The sequence below is a fragment of the Miscanthus floridulus genome, chromosome 7, assembly GCF_019320115.1.
Source record: "Miscanthus floridulus cultivar M001 chromosome 7, ASM1932011v1, whole genome shotgun sequence".
Lineage (NCBI taxonomy): Eukaryota > Viridiplantae > Streptophyta > Magnoliopsida > Poales > Poaceae > Miscanthus > Miscanthus floridulus.
The window spans coordinates 110,470,090-110,486,657 of record NC_089586.1 but is presented as its reverse complement, the minus strand read 5'-3'; the positions used below and the strand labels follow the sequence as shown (position 1 = coordinate 110,486,657).

General features: G+C 51.4%; 4 protein-coding genes across 4 annotated transcripts; 3 read left to right on the top strand and 1 right to left on the bottom strand.

The window, feature by feature from the left end:
* Positions 1 to 2,879: 2,879 nt before the first annotated feature.
* LOC136466051 (uncharacterized mitochondrial protein AtMg00810-like) lies at positions 2,880 to 3,365 on the top strand. The gene has a single exon (XM_066464548.1). It carries the CDS (start codon positions 2,880 to 2,882, stop codon positions 3,363 to 3,365), a length of 486 nt encoding a protein of 161 aa, XP_066320645.1.
* A 977-nt stretch (positions 3,366 to 4,342) lies between these two features.
* LOC136466049 (uncharacterized mitochondrial protein AtMg00810-like) lies at positions 4,343 to 4,726 on the top strand. The gene has a single exon (XM_066464547.1). It carries the CDS (start codon positions 4,343 to 4,345, stop codon positions 4,724 to 4,726), a length of 384 nt encoding a protein of 127 aa, XP_066320644.1.
* A 3,316-nt stretch (positions 4,727 to 8,042) lies between these two features.
* Positions 8,043 to 10,282, top strand: LOC136464249 (9-cis-epoxycarotenoid dioxygenase NCED1, chloroplastic-like). The gene has a single exon (XM_066463216.1). It carries the CDS (start codon positions 8,176 to 8,178, stop codon positions 10,072 to 10,074), a length of 1,899 nt encoding a protein of 632 aa, XP_066319313.1. The 5' UTR covers positions 8,043 to 8,175; the 3' UTR covers positions 10,075 to 10,282.
* Positions 10,283 to 12,700: 2,418 nt separating this feature from the next.
* LOC136464248 (WAT1-related protein At5g45370-like) lies at positions 12,701 to 15,996 on the bottom strand. Its single transcript, XM_066463215.1, has 6 exons — positions 15,643 to 15,996; positions 15,410 to 15,526; positions 15,035 to 15,329; positions 14,017 to 14,172; positions 13,562 to 13,713; positions 12,701 to 13,375 (listed from the first exon to the last, which is right to left on the bottom strand). The coding sequence occupies exons 1-6, from the start codon at positions 15,912 to 15,914 to the stop codon at positions 13,183 to 13,185; spliced, it is 1,185 nt and encodes a 394-aa protein (XP_066319312.1). The 5' UTR covers positions 15,915 to 15,996; the 3' UTR covers positions 12,701 to 13,182.
* Positions 15,997 to 16,568: the final 572 nt, after the last annotated feature.

Here is a 16,568-nt window from a genome sequence, read left to right as displayed (position 1 = left end):
AAGGAGCTCATTGCATATGAGACACGACATTGAATCATGTGACTAAGGTGGAGAAGATCAAGACAAGACTTGGCTTGATGGACTGGTTGCAAGCGTGAAGGGCAAGTTGGGGCGTTGGAGCGATGGACCGTTTGGTGGTGAAGCTTGAGCAAGACTTGGCGCCGATGAACGAAGGCAGCGGTGAAAAGCAAATGAGATCAAGATCGATGAACCAATACGGTCACGTGATGATATGAAGTGGATCATATCATTTGGTGATTGGTTGGTGCATGTGTTGCATCAACAATGGAGGAGTTGGAATGGAATTCGCAAGGCAAAGGTATAACCTACGTCATTTTATTTCACCGGTCATAGGTTGTGTAGAGAAGTGCTTGATCGGGTTTAGGATAGATGATCGTACTATCAAGAGGGGCAAACTTGTTTGCATATTGGTCATCTAGTGCCACTTAAGTAATCTAACTTTGCATCGTTGCTAGGATCGAGTGGCGTGGCAAGTTGAGTGGTTAACTCCTTGAAAATGTTTGTAAAAAGTTAACACACGTGCACAAGGTGTTGTACACTTGGTGGTGTTGGCACATTTGCAAAGGAGAAGAAGTTGGTAAAGAAAAGGAGTTGAATGTGCTGGTCACGGGGTGACCGGGCATGTTTGACTTGAATACCGAATGCGTCCAGTATCTGACTCAGGTGATAGTGTTCCCAATGTGACTAGGCGCATTTGATATCGATACTGGACGCGTCCGGTATTCTGGCCAGGCGCGGACAGAGTTGCCAAGGTGACCAGACTCTGGCTCGTAGCAGTGATCGAACGTTGAGCAATCACTATTTAGCGTCAGGTCATGGTGACATGGGGCGCGGGTGTTGGTCTAGAGGGGACCGGACATAGGGGCGCATCTGGTTGGCCACACCAGACGTGTCCGATCGTAGTTGAGCGGCTCTAAAAGCTCTCTAGACTTGACCGGACGCTGCCCCTCCTACGTCTGATCACTTCGCTGTAGTGTGTCCGATACATCGCGTGAGAGCGTGTAAGAGAGGGCCGTTGGGCGGCAATGGCTATTTCGTTTGAATTGGACATGTGGCGGTCAAGCAGTGACCAGACACAGCGACCGGATGCATCCGGTCGTCCCAAAATCTACCCAGTGAAGGGGTAACGACTATTTTAGCCTGTGGGGCTATAAATAGAAGTGTTGATTGGCCTTTGGCCGAGAGCTAAGCACCCTTGAGCCTTGATGGCTTGTGTAGGTGTGCTTGGGAGCCCTCTAACTCACTTGAGCTTGATAGTGTTCATCCGATCAAGTGAGTGAGGGATTCTAGTGTGATTGCATCATGAGGTTGACACTAGGTGATCGAGTTGCAAGCCGGTGGTGCTTATTACTCTTGGAGGTTGACACCTCCTAGATGGCTTGGTGGTGGTTTCCATTAAAGCACGCAAAGAAGATTGTGCAGTGCTCTGAAGAACTGATTGTGAGAGGGATTGTGCTCATCCCGCGGGAGCCAGCTTGATAGTGTTCATCCGATCAAGTGAGTGAGGGATTCTAGTGTGATTGCATCATGAGGTTGACACTAGGTGATCGAGTTGCAAGCCGGTGGTGCTTATTACTCTTGGAGGTTGACACCTCCTAGATGGCTTGGTGGTGGTTTCCATTAAAGCACGCAAAGAAGATTGTGCAGTGCTCTGAAGAACTGATTGTGAGAGGGATTGTGCTCATCCCGCGGGAGCCACAAAGAGCAACTCTAGTAGAGTGAGACGCGAAGGGCGACAAGTGGTCCGGCCAGGTCAAGTGCTAGAGCTTGTGGTAAGCACTCCACGTGAGAGAGTGTGACTTGTGGGTCACCACTAGCAAGAGAACCGACGGCAACCTTAGAGCTTGTCTCAACGGGGACTAGCGTGTTGGCAAGCATGTGAACCTTCGGGATAAAAATTATTGTGTCATCCTTGTATTCTCGTTGGTTTGCATCCTCATTACACAAGATTGTATTTACTTCATTTACATTGTGCTTGTGTAGTTGCTCTTGTAATTAGTTAGCTTGTGTAGCTTGCTAGTTATCTTCTTGCTTCTGTAGCATAGAAGTAGCTCCCTTGCGTGACTAATTCGGTTTGAGTAACCTTGTTAGCCACATTACTTAGTTTGTGTAGCTAAGAAATTTGCGCTCTATAATTTAGCTTGTGTAGCCTTGTTATTGAGCATTGTTGTGGCTTTATGTTTTTGCTTACTAGCATGTGTAGGAGCTCCCTCGTTGCTTGAAGTACTAGTGGCATAGGTTTGTGTGACCTTACTTCTAGAATTGGTTAGGTGAGCTCTAGCTAGCCCGGCATATTTGTTGCCTAATTAGGATCTTTATAAGGTGCTTGTGAACTTCAATAGAGGAGTGTAGTCTTGGCTAGACCAATTATTTTAATTCCACATTTATTTTGGTTAGCCGACATGATTAAATTTAGAAAGGACTATTCACCCCCCTCTAGTCCGCCATCTTGACCCTACAACAAGGTCAAGAGGTATGAGCACGGTGCCATTGTCAAGCACAAGGCATGTCTCATCGCCTGAGGCTTTGTCCAACGTGAGGGCATCAACTTGGAGGAAGTCTTTGCACTGATAGCGCGTATGGAGTCTATCCGACTACTGCTGCCTTTGGCAGCAGCAAAGGACTAGCATGTCCATCACCTGGACGTAAAATTGGCCTTCCTCAACGGCGAGCTGGTGGAGACGGTCTTCGTCAGGCAACCTCCGTGTTTTGCCATCAAGGGAGCGGAGCACAGGGTGCTCTGACTATGCAAGGCGCTCTACGGGCTACGACAGGCCCCACGAGCGTGGAACGCTAAGCTTGACGCCACGCTAGGCGAGCTTGGGTTCACGTGGTGCTCAACCGAGCATGCGCTCTACATGCGGCGATGGGGGAAGGAGGAGCTCGTCGTCGGCGTGTATGTGGATGACTTGACCATCACCAGTGCACGTGCGGAGGACATCGACAACTTCAAGCGTGAGATGGCGGCTCGTTTTCGAATGAGCGATCTCGGCGCGCTCTCCTACTACCTCAGCATCGAGGTAAGACAGGGGAAGGAGATGCTCATGCTCAGTCAAAGCGCGTATGCCTCAAAGCTGTTGGAGCAGAGCGGCATGGCTGAGTGCAAGTCGTGCGTGACTTCGATGGAGGAGCGGCTGAAGCTGACGAAGGCCAGTACCGCAGAGAAGGTAGATGCAACACTCTACCGGAGCATCATCAGCGGTCTACGCTATCTAGTCCATATGAGGCCAGATATTGCATTCACCGTGGGCTATGTCAGCCGCTTCATTGAGGATCCCCGAGAGGATCACTGGGCTACGGTGAAGCGGTTGCTGCGCTACGTCAAGGGAACAGTGGATCAATGAATCGTCTTCAGAAATGAGTTGCAACTCACTGTGTTCAGCGATGCAGACATAGTGGGGGACATCGACGGACAGCGGAGCACCTCTGGCGTGTTTGTCTTCCTTGGGTCGGCTCCAATCTCATAGTTGTCGCTGAAACAGAAGGTGGTGGCATTGTCCACGTGTGAGGCAGAGTATGTGGCGGCGGCGGCCACAGCGGCGTGCAAGCTGTGTGGCTGCGCCGGCTGTTGGACGAGCTGACCGGTATGGAAGCTCACCCATCAGCACTGATGGTGGACAATCAGCCCGCCATCGCCCTTGCGAAGAATCCGGTTTTCCACGACCGGAGCAAGCACATCAACGTCAAGTTCCACTTTCTTAGGGACTATGTCGATGGAGGGCAGATCGTCATCGAGTTCGTCGAAACTGGTCGACAACTCGCGGACGTCCTCACCAAGCCGCTCGGCCGTCTTTGGTTCACGGAGCTGAAGAAGATGATCGGTATGGAGGAGGTTCTAGGGTCAGCAGCAGGATTAGGGGAAGAATTGTTAAGCAATATGCTGCTCTTCTCTGTATAGCGCGGCAGGGGCAGGCGCCGAAAGGGCTCCCCTGCTGCTGCATTGTAGCTCGCTGCAGGGGCAGGAGCCGAAAGGCTCTCCTACCGCACTGTAGCCATAGCAGGGATAGGCGTCAAAGTTAGTCATGTTGTCACATCTAGTCACTGTAGTATCCTCAGGCAACCTCCGTGTTTTGCCATCAAGGGAGCGGAGCACAGGGTGCTCTGACTATGCAAGGCGCTCTACGGGCTGCGACAGGCCCCACGAGCGTGGAACGCTAAGCTTGACGCCACGCTAGGCGAGCTTGGGTTCACGTGGTGCTCAACCGAGCATGCGCTCTACACGTGGTGATGGGGGAAGGAGGAGCTCATCGTCGGCGTGTATGTGGATGACTTGACCATCACCAGTGCACGTGCGGAGGACATCGACAACTTCAAGCGTGAGATGGCGGCTCGTTTTCGAATGAGCGATCTCGGCGCGCTCTCCTACTACCTCAGCATCGAGGTAAGACAGGGGAAGGAGATGCTCATGCTCAGTCAAAGCGCGTATGCCTCAAAGCTGTTGGAGCAGAGCGGCATGGCTGAGTGCAAGTCGTGCGTGACTTCGATGGAGGAGCGGCTGAAGCTGACGAAGGCCAGTACCGCAGAGAAGGTAGATGCAACACTCTACCGGAGCATCAGCGGCGGTCTACGCTATCTAGTCCATATGAGGCCAGATATTGCATTCACCGTGGGCTATGTCAGCCGCTTCATTGAGGATCCCGGAGAGGATCACTGGGCTACGGTGAAGCGGTTGCTGCGCTACGTCAAGGGAACGGTGGATCAATGAATCGTCTTCAGAAATGAGTTGCAACTCACTGTGTTCAGCGATGCAGACATAGTGGGGGACATCGACGGACAGCGGAGCACCTCTGGCGTGTTTGTCTTCCTTGGGTCGGCTCCAATCTCATAGTTGTCGCTGAAACAGAAGGTGGTGGCATTGTCCACGTGTGAGGCAGAGTATGTGGCGGCGGCGGCCACAGCGGCGTGCAAGCTGTGTGGCTGCGCCGGCTGTTGGACGAGCTGACCGGTATGGAAGCTCACCCATCAGCACTGATGGTGGACAATCAGCCCGCCATCGCCCTTGCGAAGAATCCGGTTTTCCACGACCGGAGCAAGCACATCAACGTCAAGTTCCACTTTCTTAGGGACTATGTCGATGGAGGGCAGATCGTCATCGAGTTCGTCGAAACTGGTCGACAACTCGCGGACGTCCTCACCAAGCCGCTCGGCCGTCTTTGGTTCACGGAGCTGAAGAAGATGATCGGTATGGAGGAGGTTCTAGGGTCAGCAGCAGGATTAGGGGAAGAATTGTTAAGCAATATGCTGCTCTTCTCTGTATAGCGCGGCAGGGGCAGGCGCCGAAAGGGCTCCCCTGCTGCTGCATTGTAGCTCGCTGCAGGGGCAGGAGCCGAAAGGCTCTCCTACCGCACTGTAGCCATAGCAGGGATAGGCGTCAAAGTTAGTCATGTTGTCACATCTAGTCACTGTAGTAGCATGGCAGCCTGACATGTCTGTGTACTAAGATTAGATGGGTAGAGTTGTATATATAGTTTTCCACTTCAACTCAGTAATGCCATCTCCTCTACAGAGCTCCGGTCAACACTGGTGCTTGTGTTGTGTGTGTGCTCTGTTCTTCCTCTCATCTTCTATCTCTAGTCATAATGTGTGATCGGCAACACCTATGAGTGGTCGGCTCACCCGTTGGGAGATCCAGGGGCCAACAGGTACTGCTGACTTTTACAAAACAGGTACTCTTACTTGTGAATTACAGACAGGTTAACGGATACCTTTTCTGTGAAAACTTGAGGAACTGAGGATACTGGATACCTTTTTTCTGTGGACAGTTAAACTCTGTCTCGTATCCTATGCAGAATAAAAAAACTCTGTCTCGTATCCGTGGAAACATTTACAGAGAAGTTAGTGAGGCAATGCAAGCAAGAGCACAGTGTCATGGTGGAAATCAATTGTTGAAGTAACATTCCTGTGCTTATCTGATCGAGAGAAGGTAGTAGGGCCATGGAGGGGAACGGGAGGAGGACGACGGCGATGGCGACCAAACAGTGAGCATCAGAGGCTGGCGATGAGTGGTGGTGGGGGACGAGGAGGCTACCGTGTTGGAGCGGAAGCAAAGAGTCGACATGGACAGGGGGCCCCCAATCCACATTCAAAATAATAAAGTTGGCATTTGGGACTAAAAACGATGAGATTGTTTGGATAAATGCTGATATATGACTGGAAATTCACAGAGGTGCACATATGCTATTTCCATGATATAACCACTCTAGAACCGTTGATATAAAAGCCTTGTGGATTAGTATCCTCATGTATCATTCACTCCTATATATTCATGTATTAATGTTATATAATCTCGAGATGATGGGCAAAGAGTGGCGCAAACAAATGGCACTCAATAAGCAACCATTGTCTCCTTGATGTGTCTAACGTCTACGGCTCCGCTATCAGATGGCATGTGCTATCTATCTGGGTTTGCATCGACTATCGTCTATCTTGATCAACTTCATTAGATTCATCATGTGTTATTGGACACATCTAATGATCCAAATATGTGTTAAGCAATATAGGAGTTAGGTCCATGTGACCTTTTCCTTGTGCCGTGGCGTGTCCAATATGGGCGGACATTGCATGGAAACAGCGAGCAAGCACCGTGGGAAAAGACGCGGGGATGATGCACATGGAAGCGTGCGTGTCCGCTTTTATAGTTGTGCATCATGTCATATCATGTGTAGCGTGTCTGAGGATGTGGGCAGCCTAGTTTCTTTGACCTTCCACGGTGTGGAAGTGAAGCCTAAAAATTTCAGACGTCACCACTCAAAAATAGCACCACTCTTCGTAACTTGAAATGTATAGGCATCACTAGTGGACCCATTAATTAACCAATAAAAAACTAAACCAATCCTCCACCTGTTCCCTCTGGCTCTCTCTCTCTCTCTCTTTCATTGTATTGTCAAAAGGCAGACTGATTCTTTTTAAATCATCAAGCACCAACGCTTGCTGATGCATCGCTCCAAAAAATTATAGAACAGACATCACTTCATGCAACGTGTGGAGTTACCCCCCGCACCCCCCCCCCCCCCCCCCCCCCCCCCCCCCCCCACACACACACACACCACGCACAGGCACACACAAGGTTCACTCTTAGCTCACGCTGTGGAGGGCTTTATTCATGCTTGAATCGACCTTTGCAACTTTTTTCACTACGAAGTTAGACGGATTTAATTGGGCTCCACATTGGACTGGATTTGCACATTGTAATTATAAAAAGGTCATATTCTACTTTAGCTGAGCTCTAGAGTCCATACAGGCCCCTAGTGTACTTTGGGTTATTTTTTGTGTAGTAGTAATAGTGGTTATAACTTCAATTTATCAATATGTGTAGTTGCACTTCTATTTTATTTTTCAATTCAATTAATATGGTCATTTCTAGGACTTAAGAATTATTGTGAACTCTCGTTTTATGCTTGTTAAATACCTTTTTTGCGATTCAAAAATACGTGGTAAATACTAGGTCCGGTTCTATGCTACAGCATTGAGATATATTTTAGTTTGTTGGCTTAATTTTTTTTCTTTACGCATGCCCTTTTTCAACATAAAATGCAGCGCTCCAAAATCTCTCTGGGTTTCAATATATATTGCAGGGGTGTGTTTTTTTATGACAAGGATCGGCCACCACTTCTATGATTAGTATCTTCCTAGATCCTTGGGTGCAGGCCTATATGTAACCAAATTAGGGGATGTTTGGTTTCAGGGACTAATTTTTAGTCTCTGTCACATCGGATGTTTGGACACTAATTTGGAGTACTAAATATATTCAAATTACAAAACTAATTACACAGATGGAGACTAATTTACGAGACGAATCTATTAAGCCTAATTAATCCATCATTAGAGCATATTTACTGTAGCACCACATTGTCAAATCATGCACTAATTAGGCTTAATAGATTCGTCTCGCAAATTAGTCTCCATCTATGTAATTAGTTTTGTAATTAAAATATATTTAATACTTCAAATTAGTGTCCAAACATCCGATGTGACAGGGACTAGAAAATAGTCCCTGGAACAAAACACCCCCTTAGTATATGCTAGTGGCAGGAGCACTTCTAGCACGCAAATTTGATTAGCGGATCGCGGTCGCGCTGCTCCATAATACTTAGACAGCAACCCAACCACCTTCTTTTGATCCAAATCTAGACACATTGATCTACAGGTTGCAGAATGGAGAGAACATTGATCACCTCTAACCTCTCCATGAGCGCACATGCTTCAAGATCGTCCCGGAGGGTTCACTACATCTCTCCTGCCGCCTCTGCCGCTGCACAGAACTCCAGCTACAGGAAGAAGAAGAGCGCCCCGTCTCCGCCGCCGTCGGCCGCCGCAACTGCCACCGTTGTCACCTCCCCTCCGGCCACTGACAGTGTTCAGTCCACTGCTCAGAAGCAGACCGGGCGACAGGAGCTGGAAGAGCTCGTGGTCGCCAAGGCTAACACTTCAAGAACTGCAAGTGCGCCGAGCCAAGCTCAGGCTCGCCGCCGGACTGCCCCGGCAGCCACGTCCCTGCCGATGGCGTTCTGCAGCGCGTTGGAGGAGGCGATCAACACGTTCGTCGACCCGCCGGCGCTGCGACCGTCCGTGGACCCGCGGAACGTGCTGTCGACCAACTTCGCTCCAGTGGACGAGCTGCCGCCGACGCCCTGCCCCGTCGTGCGCTGCGCCATCCCGCGCTGCCTCGCCGGAGGGGCCTACATCCGCAACGGACCCAACCCGCAGCACCTCCCGCGTGGGCCGCACCACCTCTTCGACGGCGACGGCATGCTGCACTCGCTCCTCCTCCCGACGGCGGAGTCGCCGTCGTCGGACCCCGTCCTGTGCTCGCGCTACGTGCAGACGTACAAGTACCTCGTGGAGCGTGACGCGGGAGCGCCGGTCATGCCGAACGTCTTCTCAGGATTCCACGGCGTGGCCGGGCTGGCGCGCGGCGCCGTCGTGGCGGCCAGAGTACTCACTGGGCAGATGAACCCAGCCGAGGGCGTGGGGCTCGCTAACACCAGCCTCGCCTTCTTCGGCGGCCGCCTCTACGCGCTTGGCGAGTCGGATCTCCCGTACACCGTGCGCGTCAACCCGGCCACCGGCGAGGTGACCACGCACGGCCGGTGCGACTTCGGCGGCCGTCTCTTCATGGGCATGACAGCTCACCCGAAGAAAGACCCCGTCACCGGCGAGGTCTTCGCGTTTCGGTACGGCCCCGTGCCGCCGTTCGTCACCTACTTCCGGTTCGACCCGGCCGGGAACAAGGGCCCCGACGTGCCCATCTTCTCAGTGCATCAGCCGTCGTTCCTGCACGACTTCGCCGTCACGGAGCGGTACGCCATCTTCCCGGAGATACAAATCGTCATGCAGCCCATGGGCATGGTGGCGGGCGGCGCGCCCGTTGGGTCCGACGCCGGCAAGGTGCCCCGGCTCGGCGTGCTCCCCAAGTACGCCACGGACGAGTCGGAGATGCGGTGGTTCGAGGTGCCGGGGTTCAACATAATGCACTCGCTGAACGCGTGGGAGGAGGCCGACGGCGAGGAGCTGGTGCTGGTGGCGCCCAATGTCCTGTCCGTGGAGCACGCGCTGGAGCGCATGGAGCTCGTGCACTCATGCGTCGAGAAGGTGCGCATCAACCTGCGCACGGGCGCCGTGTCGCGCACCCCGCTCTCGGCGGGGAACCTCGACTTCGGCGTGATCCACCCGGGCTACCTCGGCCGGCGAAACCGGTACGGGTACCTCGGCATCGGCGACCCCATGCCGAAGGTCTCCGGGCTGGCCAAGCTGGACCTCGACCGCGCCGGCACGGGCGACTGCACGGTAGCGCAGCGCGATTTTGGGCCCGGGTGCTTCGCGGGGGAGCCGTTCTTCGTCCCCGACGACGTGGAGGGGGACGGCAACGAGGACGACGGCTACTTGGTGTGCTACGTCCACAACGAGCGCACCGGCGAGAACCAGTTCGTGGTGATGGACGCGAGGTCTCCGCAGCTGGACATCGTCGCCGAGGTGGAGCTGCCCGCGCGCGTCCCCTACGGCTTCCACGGCATCTTTGTCACGCAGGCCGAGCTCCAGGCGCAGCAACAATGATCAAAGCACCAAACATTCGTCTGAGGATCTGTAGCGCAGGATTCCAATTCCAAGAGAAACACACACGCCGCTTCATACTGAATAGATTGTAGTAACATAGCATTTACGAATACAATGAGTAATATGCAACTCAGGCCCTTGAACTTATCTCGAGGTGTCTCTTAGGTTCATAAACTCTTAAATCATATTTCTGACACCCTAATATTGTTTAAGTATGCCACTTAGTCCATAACTCATCGGAACAAGGTTTTGGCCGACGTGGCGTGGACAGCATGGCGCAAGCGCACGTGAGCCTGTTTTGGGGGACTGTTTTGAAAATAATCATCGTCTTCCCCAGGCGAGCCGCTGCCATCGCTACCGCACAGGAGCACGGGTGAGCAGCATGCACGAGCAGCCGCCGCGCAGCGAGCAGCATGCATGAGCAGCCCCACGGGGCACGGGCGAGCATCATGCACAGGGGCACGCCGCGAGCTGCATGCATGAGCAGCCGCACAGGAACATGCACAAGCCGCCGCCGCGCAGGCGAGCCCGCGGCTGTGCACAGGCACACGCCTAAGCCGCCGCCGTGTAGGCTAGCACCAGCCGCGGCCGCGCATAGGCGCGCGGGCGAGCCGGCTCCCAAACCGTGCCTGTCACGGGCTGCCGGGGTGCCGCGCTCGCGGCGTCCCCGTCGCCGCTGCCGCCGGGTGCCGGCCGCTGGAGCTGGGCGCAGCCTCGCAAAGGTCGTGCTCGCGCAGCGTCGTAGGACCGAGGAGGCGAGCCGCCGTGCTTGCGAGGCTCGCTGAGGGGGAGGGTGTCGCTGCCGCCGGTTCCTTCCTCTTCCTTCCGCCGTTCTGCGCCGGCGGCTCCCAATGCGAATGTGTGTTGCCAGCAGTCAGACAGGCACGCGCATGTGTGCGCGGGCGAGATGCCGCCGGTGCGCATAGACACATTCGCCAGCCACGACCGCGCAAGCGAGCAACAGGCGTGCAGGCGAGAAGCCGCCGGCGGCGGCGCAAAGGTGCGTGCAAGCAAGCAGCTGCCCCGGTCGCGCGGGCGAGCACCGCCGCCGACGAGCGCCGATGCGCAGGTTAGCCGCCGCCGCAGCAACACGGGCCGAACACACACGCCGGCACACAGGACAGAGAAGCGCGCTCTGCTGGACTAGGTGTCCCGCTACGACGTCGCCGCCGGCAAATGTGGTCAGGAGCATGGCCACCCCGTCGCGCGCATGCGAGCTCGACGGACACCGCGCTGGAGCCGGACTGTGTTCATCCTACTCCGGGCACAGCACGGCAGCATGCGAGCTCGACGGACGCATGCGAGCTCGACGGACGCCGCGACGGTCAGGGGCTGAGTCACGCTCCGGGCACAGCAAGGCAGCAGAGCAGGCCGCGCAGCAACCAGCAGAGCAGGGCCGGGGTGGCAGGCGACGGCGCGGTGCAGGCCGTAGCAGAGCCGGGGAGCGCTGGGGCGGGGACGAGGAGTCGCCGGGGCACGGGCTCGCCGGTGAGCGGCCGCGCGAGGAGGGCAGGACTGGTCTCCGTGCCCGCATCCTGCGCAGCTACGGCGTGCGCCTAGATGAGCGCGACGTCTCCATGCACGCCGTCTTCAAGGCCGAGCTCGCGGAGCTCCTCGAGCCCGGCTTCGCAGGCGCGCGTGTTCGTCAACGGCCAGTACCTCCTGCACGAGGCGGGCGAGCTCGGGCGCGCCCTGGAGGGGTGCGAGGCCACGCCCTCGAGGAAGCTCGGGTACATGGAGGCGTGCGCCGCCTGCGGCGACGTCCGGTTCGTGCCGTGCGAGACGTGCTACGGCAGCTGCAAGATCTTCGTCAAGGACGACGATGTGGGCGACCCGTCTCACGACGTCGGCGAGTTCCGGCGGACGACGCAGGCTCACGCGCGGCTCACGTGCGCTTTCTCCACGCTCTCCACGTCACGACGGTCAAAACCTTGTTCCGATGAGTTATAGACCTAAGTGGCATACTTAAATAATATTAGAGTGTCAGAAATACGATTTAAGAGTTTTGTGTATCTAAGTGATACCCTGAGACAAGTTCAAGGACCCCTGTACATATTACTGAATACGAATTATATTGTATTGCAAAGTAGCAGAAGCCATAAAAAGGGTTCATGAGTAGAATTGATATGAAATCACAAAGAATTTACTGGAATAGTACAATGTTCATATCGATGGGTGGTCCACCACCCACTGACATTGTCGGCTGTGCACGGTGCACGGAAACAGGGCAAGGGTTGGGAGTGGGACAGGGCGACTCAACCGACGAGGCCCCGACAACCCGGCACACAAGGCGTCAGCCAAGAGCAGCTAATGACTGGCCTGTTCGCAGCCAGCCAAAATCTACAGTATTTCTCTTACAACAAATTTATAGTATTTTTCTCTCACAATAAATCTATAGTGTTGCTGGATCGAAGCTGGAGCACATGTTAGATAACAATACAGCCAGCTGCTGGCTTAATGAATCCTCGCAGCTTACTTCTCAGCCCATCTATATAATAGTTACATCTTCACTATTAATACATGACTCACTTATCTATCTCACAGAGTTTCTTGGTTCTTGTATCTAAACCGGCTATAAGCTTAGCCCGCTTCTTATCTCTCCAAACATCTCTCCTCCATCTCAGCATATTATACTTGCTCTTAAACGTGCGAGGGCAGGGCAAAAGCTGCGATTCCAGAATTCAGCGTCTAATAGAAACATGGTGCAAACTGTGGACAATATGATTATACAAGCTGCAGGCACTTACAGATATACGGTGTTACAGCTCTTTGAATACATGTATGTAGATGTAGCAATTAACAGAATACATGCTGTTTTTCTTCAGTTCCTTAGTGGAGCTCACATTGCATTTGGTGTCAGGACCATCCAACATCATAGAAGAGTTGTTAAGTCTCACAAAACCAACGAACATAAACCTAATCTGTCATCTGTCAAATCTCTCTCGTGACTAACCTAACTGCTCCTAGAAGGGCAGAGTACAATTTTACACGATAAATCAAGATCATTTTCTGTGATATTTCACTCTTTTTCCTGTGTTTTCTGTATCCATAGTTCCAGTAAGAGGGGGTACCTAAACGAAGTTGTATAGATCAAACGCCTCCAAATTCTCAAGACTCGTGTGGCACATCCCACACCCTAGAAAGAGATATAAAGGGCACATTCTTTGCAACATGAGAAGGACCATCGATTGACTCCGATGCACATTTTACATAAGCTACTCCGATGCCAGCCAGTTTTTCTCTGTGCCGTGCCCAGGTCACAAGGTATAAACCAGAGATGATTAGAAGTCCTCCAATAATACTGCAAACAAATAATGCCGATTATACATCAGAGTTTGGATCAAAAGGTGAGAAACAGGAGTAGAAACTAGTAAGTTCACTGATGTACCACATCTGTTTACCTGACACTCTGGAACAGTCTTCACACAAAAAATGAAAGGAAAGGCTAGGTGATTGAAAAGTAGAACAAATGATAACTTCATCTTACCTTCCAAGGTAAATTGGGCTTCCCAGAAAAATCATAGACAATAGAGCAGAGACCGCTGGCTGAAGAGGGTTATAAAGTGCCACCATAGCAGGACCCAATATTTTGTTGGACCATGTCAATAGGACATAACTAAGAGCAGATGCCATGACTCCCTGGAATATGGGAAGAAATGTGGAGTTTGAGTAGCAAAAGGCATGCATCATTGCATCAAATACTTAATTCATGGCCTACAAGACTAGTGCAAAGTGCAGCCATAGTCTCCTCCATACAAAGCACAGATACAGAATCTCAAATTCATAGTCACATACACGGGATCTTACTCCACTGCATCAGTACCAAGTACTAAAAGTTAAGTTATCACATGTATAAGATAGCATATGCATTTGAAGTAAGAATGTTACATGCAAAATGACACCCTAGGAAGCCATAAGAACAGTAAATAATTGAGAACTTACAGCATATACAACAGCAGCAAACTCAGATTGAGTCAAACTCCAATCACGTTTATCGGTTGTTGCAAAAACTCCTGAAATGACCATTAAAACCACTCCAAAGAAGTATGAGTATGCAGTGAGTGACAGACTTGAAGGATACTTCACCAAAATTGGAGCCTGATACATCAAGGCACGGACAAGATAAGAATAACAGTTAAGAGAGCTTTCTGTGAAACATAAATATACTAAGAAAGTGAAAGGCAAACTCAAATGCAAGCATGTGGCATAAGATAATGTTAATCCAATGATGTCAGATAGATTATCTCCTTTTATAAAGACTAATTCGAATCACTACAGCAAGTTAAATTTTTCTCCGCCCATGATAAATCATCTACTCCCTCCGTTCCATTTTATCTGGCGCAAGTTAGAATGACACGGTCTCCTGGCTTACACTTTGACCATTCATTTGCTTTATACTTTATTATTTATGCTTATAAATTTGTAATCATTGGATAGTATAATTCCTTACAAATCTAATCATATAAAGTTTGTATTATATAGTTACAAATTATTAGCCTAATTATTGGTCAAAGTTTTTAAAGTTTGAATCTTGATATGCGTGTGCGCCAGATAAAATGGAACGGAGGTAGTAACTGTTATCTAAATCTAGGGCCAAATTCAATATTGAATGCTCTGAATCTCTGATCAGCGGCTGGCTACATAGCATGTATGTGTGATCCTTCTAGAAGAAATAAGGTAAACTTTCATCATTGTTACAGCTGCAATGCAGCAAGGGTGCCAGGACTCCAGGAGGGAAGGCTGCCAGCAAGCTATTAAGGCTGAAACGTATATCAAAATACAGCGCTCTCGGTAGACTCAATCCATATAATTCTTCCTCTTAAATTACTGGTAGAACCCAAAGAGACATGCAGAACTCAACTGGGTCGACATTTGATTGGAAATTAAAAACTTAAAGTACCAAGCATCCCAAATGTTAGACAACAACAAAGTATCTCAGCAACCTGAAAATGATAAATACCTGCAAAGCAAGATAAATAGCCATACATAGACAGTTCCCTATCAAGCACAGCACTCCAATGTGCCACTTTTCCAGCCCAAATGCCATGAACAAAGATATTAGAGGTCCGGCAGGCTCAGGCTGCGACATGTCAGCTATAACACCATGATTATGAACTTCAAGAAGCTCAAGCTCGCTGCTACCAAACACAGCTGGGCCTCTGTAGAGCACCATGAGAACAGCTCCCAGCACACAAACGACTGTGCCACCTATCTTGGCCCTGCCCTCGTTTGAGACCAAGCTCGCCGTTTCGGTCCTGAAACACACGGGGTGTTTTAAGTTCAAAAGCAAGTATGAATGTGAATCTGTGTGGAGTGTCGCGATTGAGAGACTGACCCCATGATGAGGGCCAGGATGAAGGTGAAGGCAGGAATAGACGGCTGAATGGCGGCCGCGTAGGTGGGGTTGGTGTAGCTGAGGCCAAGCAAGAACAGCAGCTGGTTCCCAAAGACGCTGCAAACCAAACAAAGGATGCATCAGAGCACGGAATTCCGCAGGCAAAGCAGTAAGCACTACATTGCGGATGAATCCCCTTTGTTCTAGCCGACTTGAGTGAGCTGGTGGCTTACCCAGTGAGCCCGAGAAGGAAGAATGAGCCGACGAGGCGCCAGGTGAGAGGCGGCGGGCGCGCCTGCGCAGGCGAGACGCGGTGCTGGAAGAAGGCGAGCGGCGCGAGGACGGAGAGGGCGAGGAGGTCCCGGAAGACGCAGAAGACGACGCGGTTGACCCCAACGTTGAGCGCCTGCTTGGCGATGACGTGGTACCCAGCGTAGACGAGCTGCACGCCCACCATCGTCAAGTGCGCCCGCCTCCCCTCGCCGTCACGTTCCCGCGCCGCCATCCCCCGCCGATCTCGATCTCCCTCCGCCTCCGGTGGGCGGTCGCCCTCCCTTGCCCTTGCCGTCCACTTCACTTCTGGTGGGCTAGGCTCGTGTTGGGCTGCTCTTCATCGTTGTTGCAATGGGCTAGTTTATAGGGAAGCAGGCCGTTATTTTCCAAATTTTCGGGCCCACGCCTCGGCTCATCGCTTACCTACAGTCAGGTCCATTGGGCTTGCCTGTTGATACTAGGTGGATCGGGTCGGACTGTCAGTGAAAGCATATCATCCAGGAAAAAGTCCACCATTACCTCCCTCAATTTTTACTAAAGTTAGTTTTTCTTCCCTGAACTCTAAAACCGGTCAAAATACCTCCCTCAACTTTTAAAATCATTCATTTTACCTCCCTGACCCGGTTATAAGCGGTTTTGAAGACGTTTTTGTCTTTTTCTTTTTTATTTATTTTGGCCGAATCTTTGAAAAATCATAGTAAATCAAAGAAAAATCATAAAATGGAAATTTTAATTTTGTTTGACTCCAAATGAGTAGATCTACATAGTGAACTTATAATACGGTATGTTTTAGTACAAAGTTTTTATTGTAGCTTTATATCTATATTTTTCTGTAATTAAATAAAATAATTCATAGTTGTAGTTTCTATGGTACCATTGTGGTAAA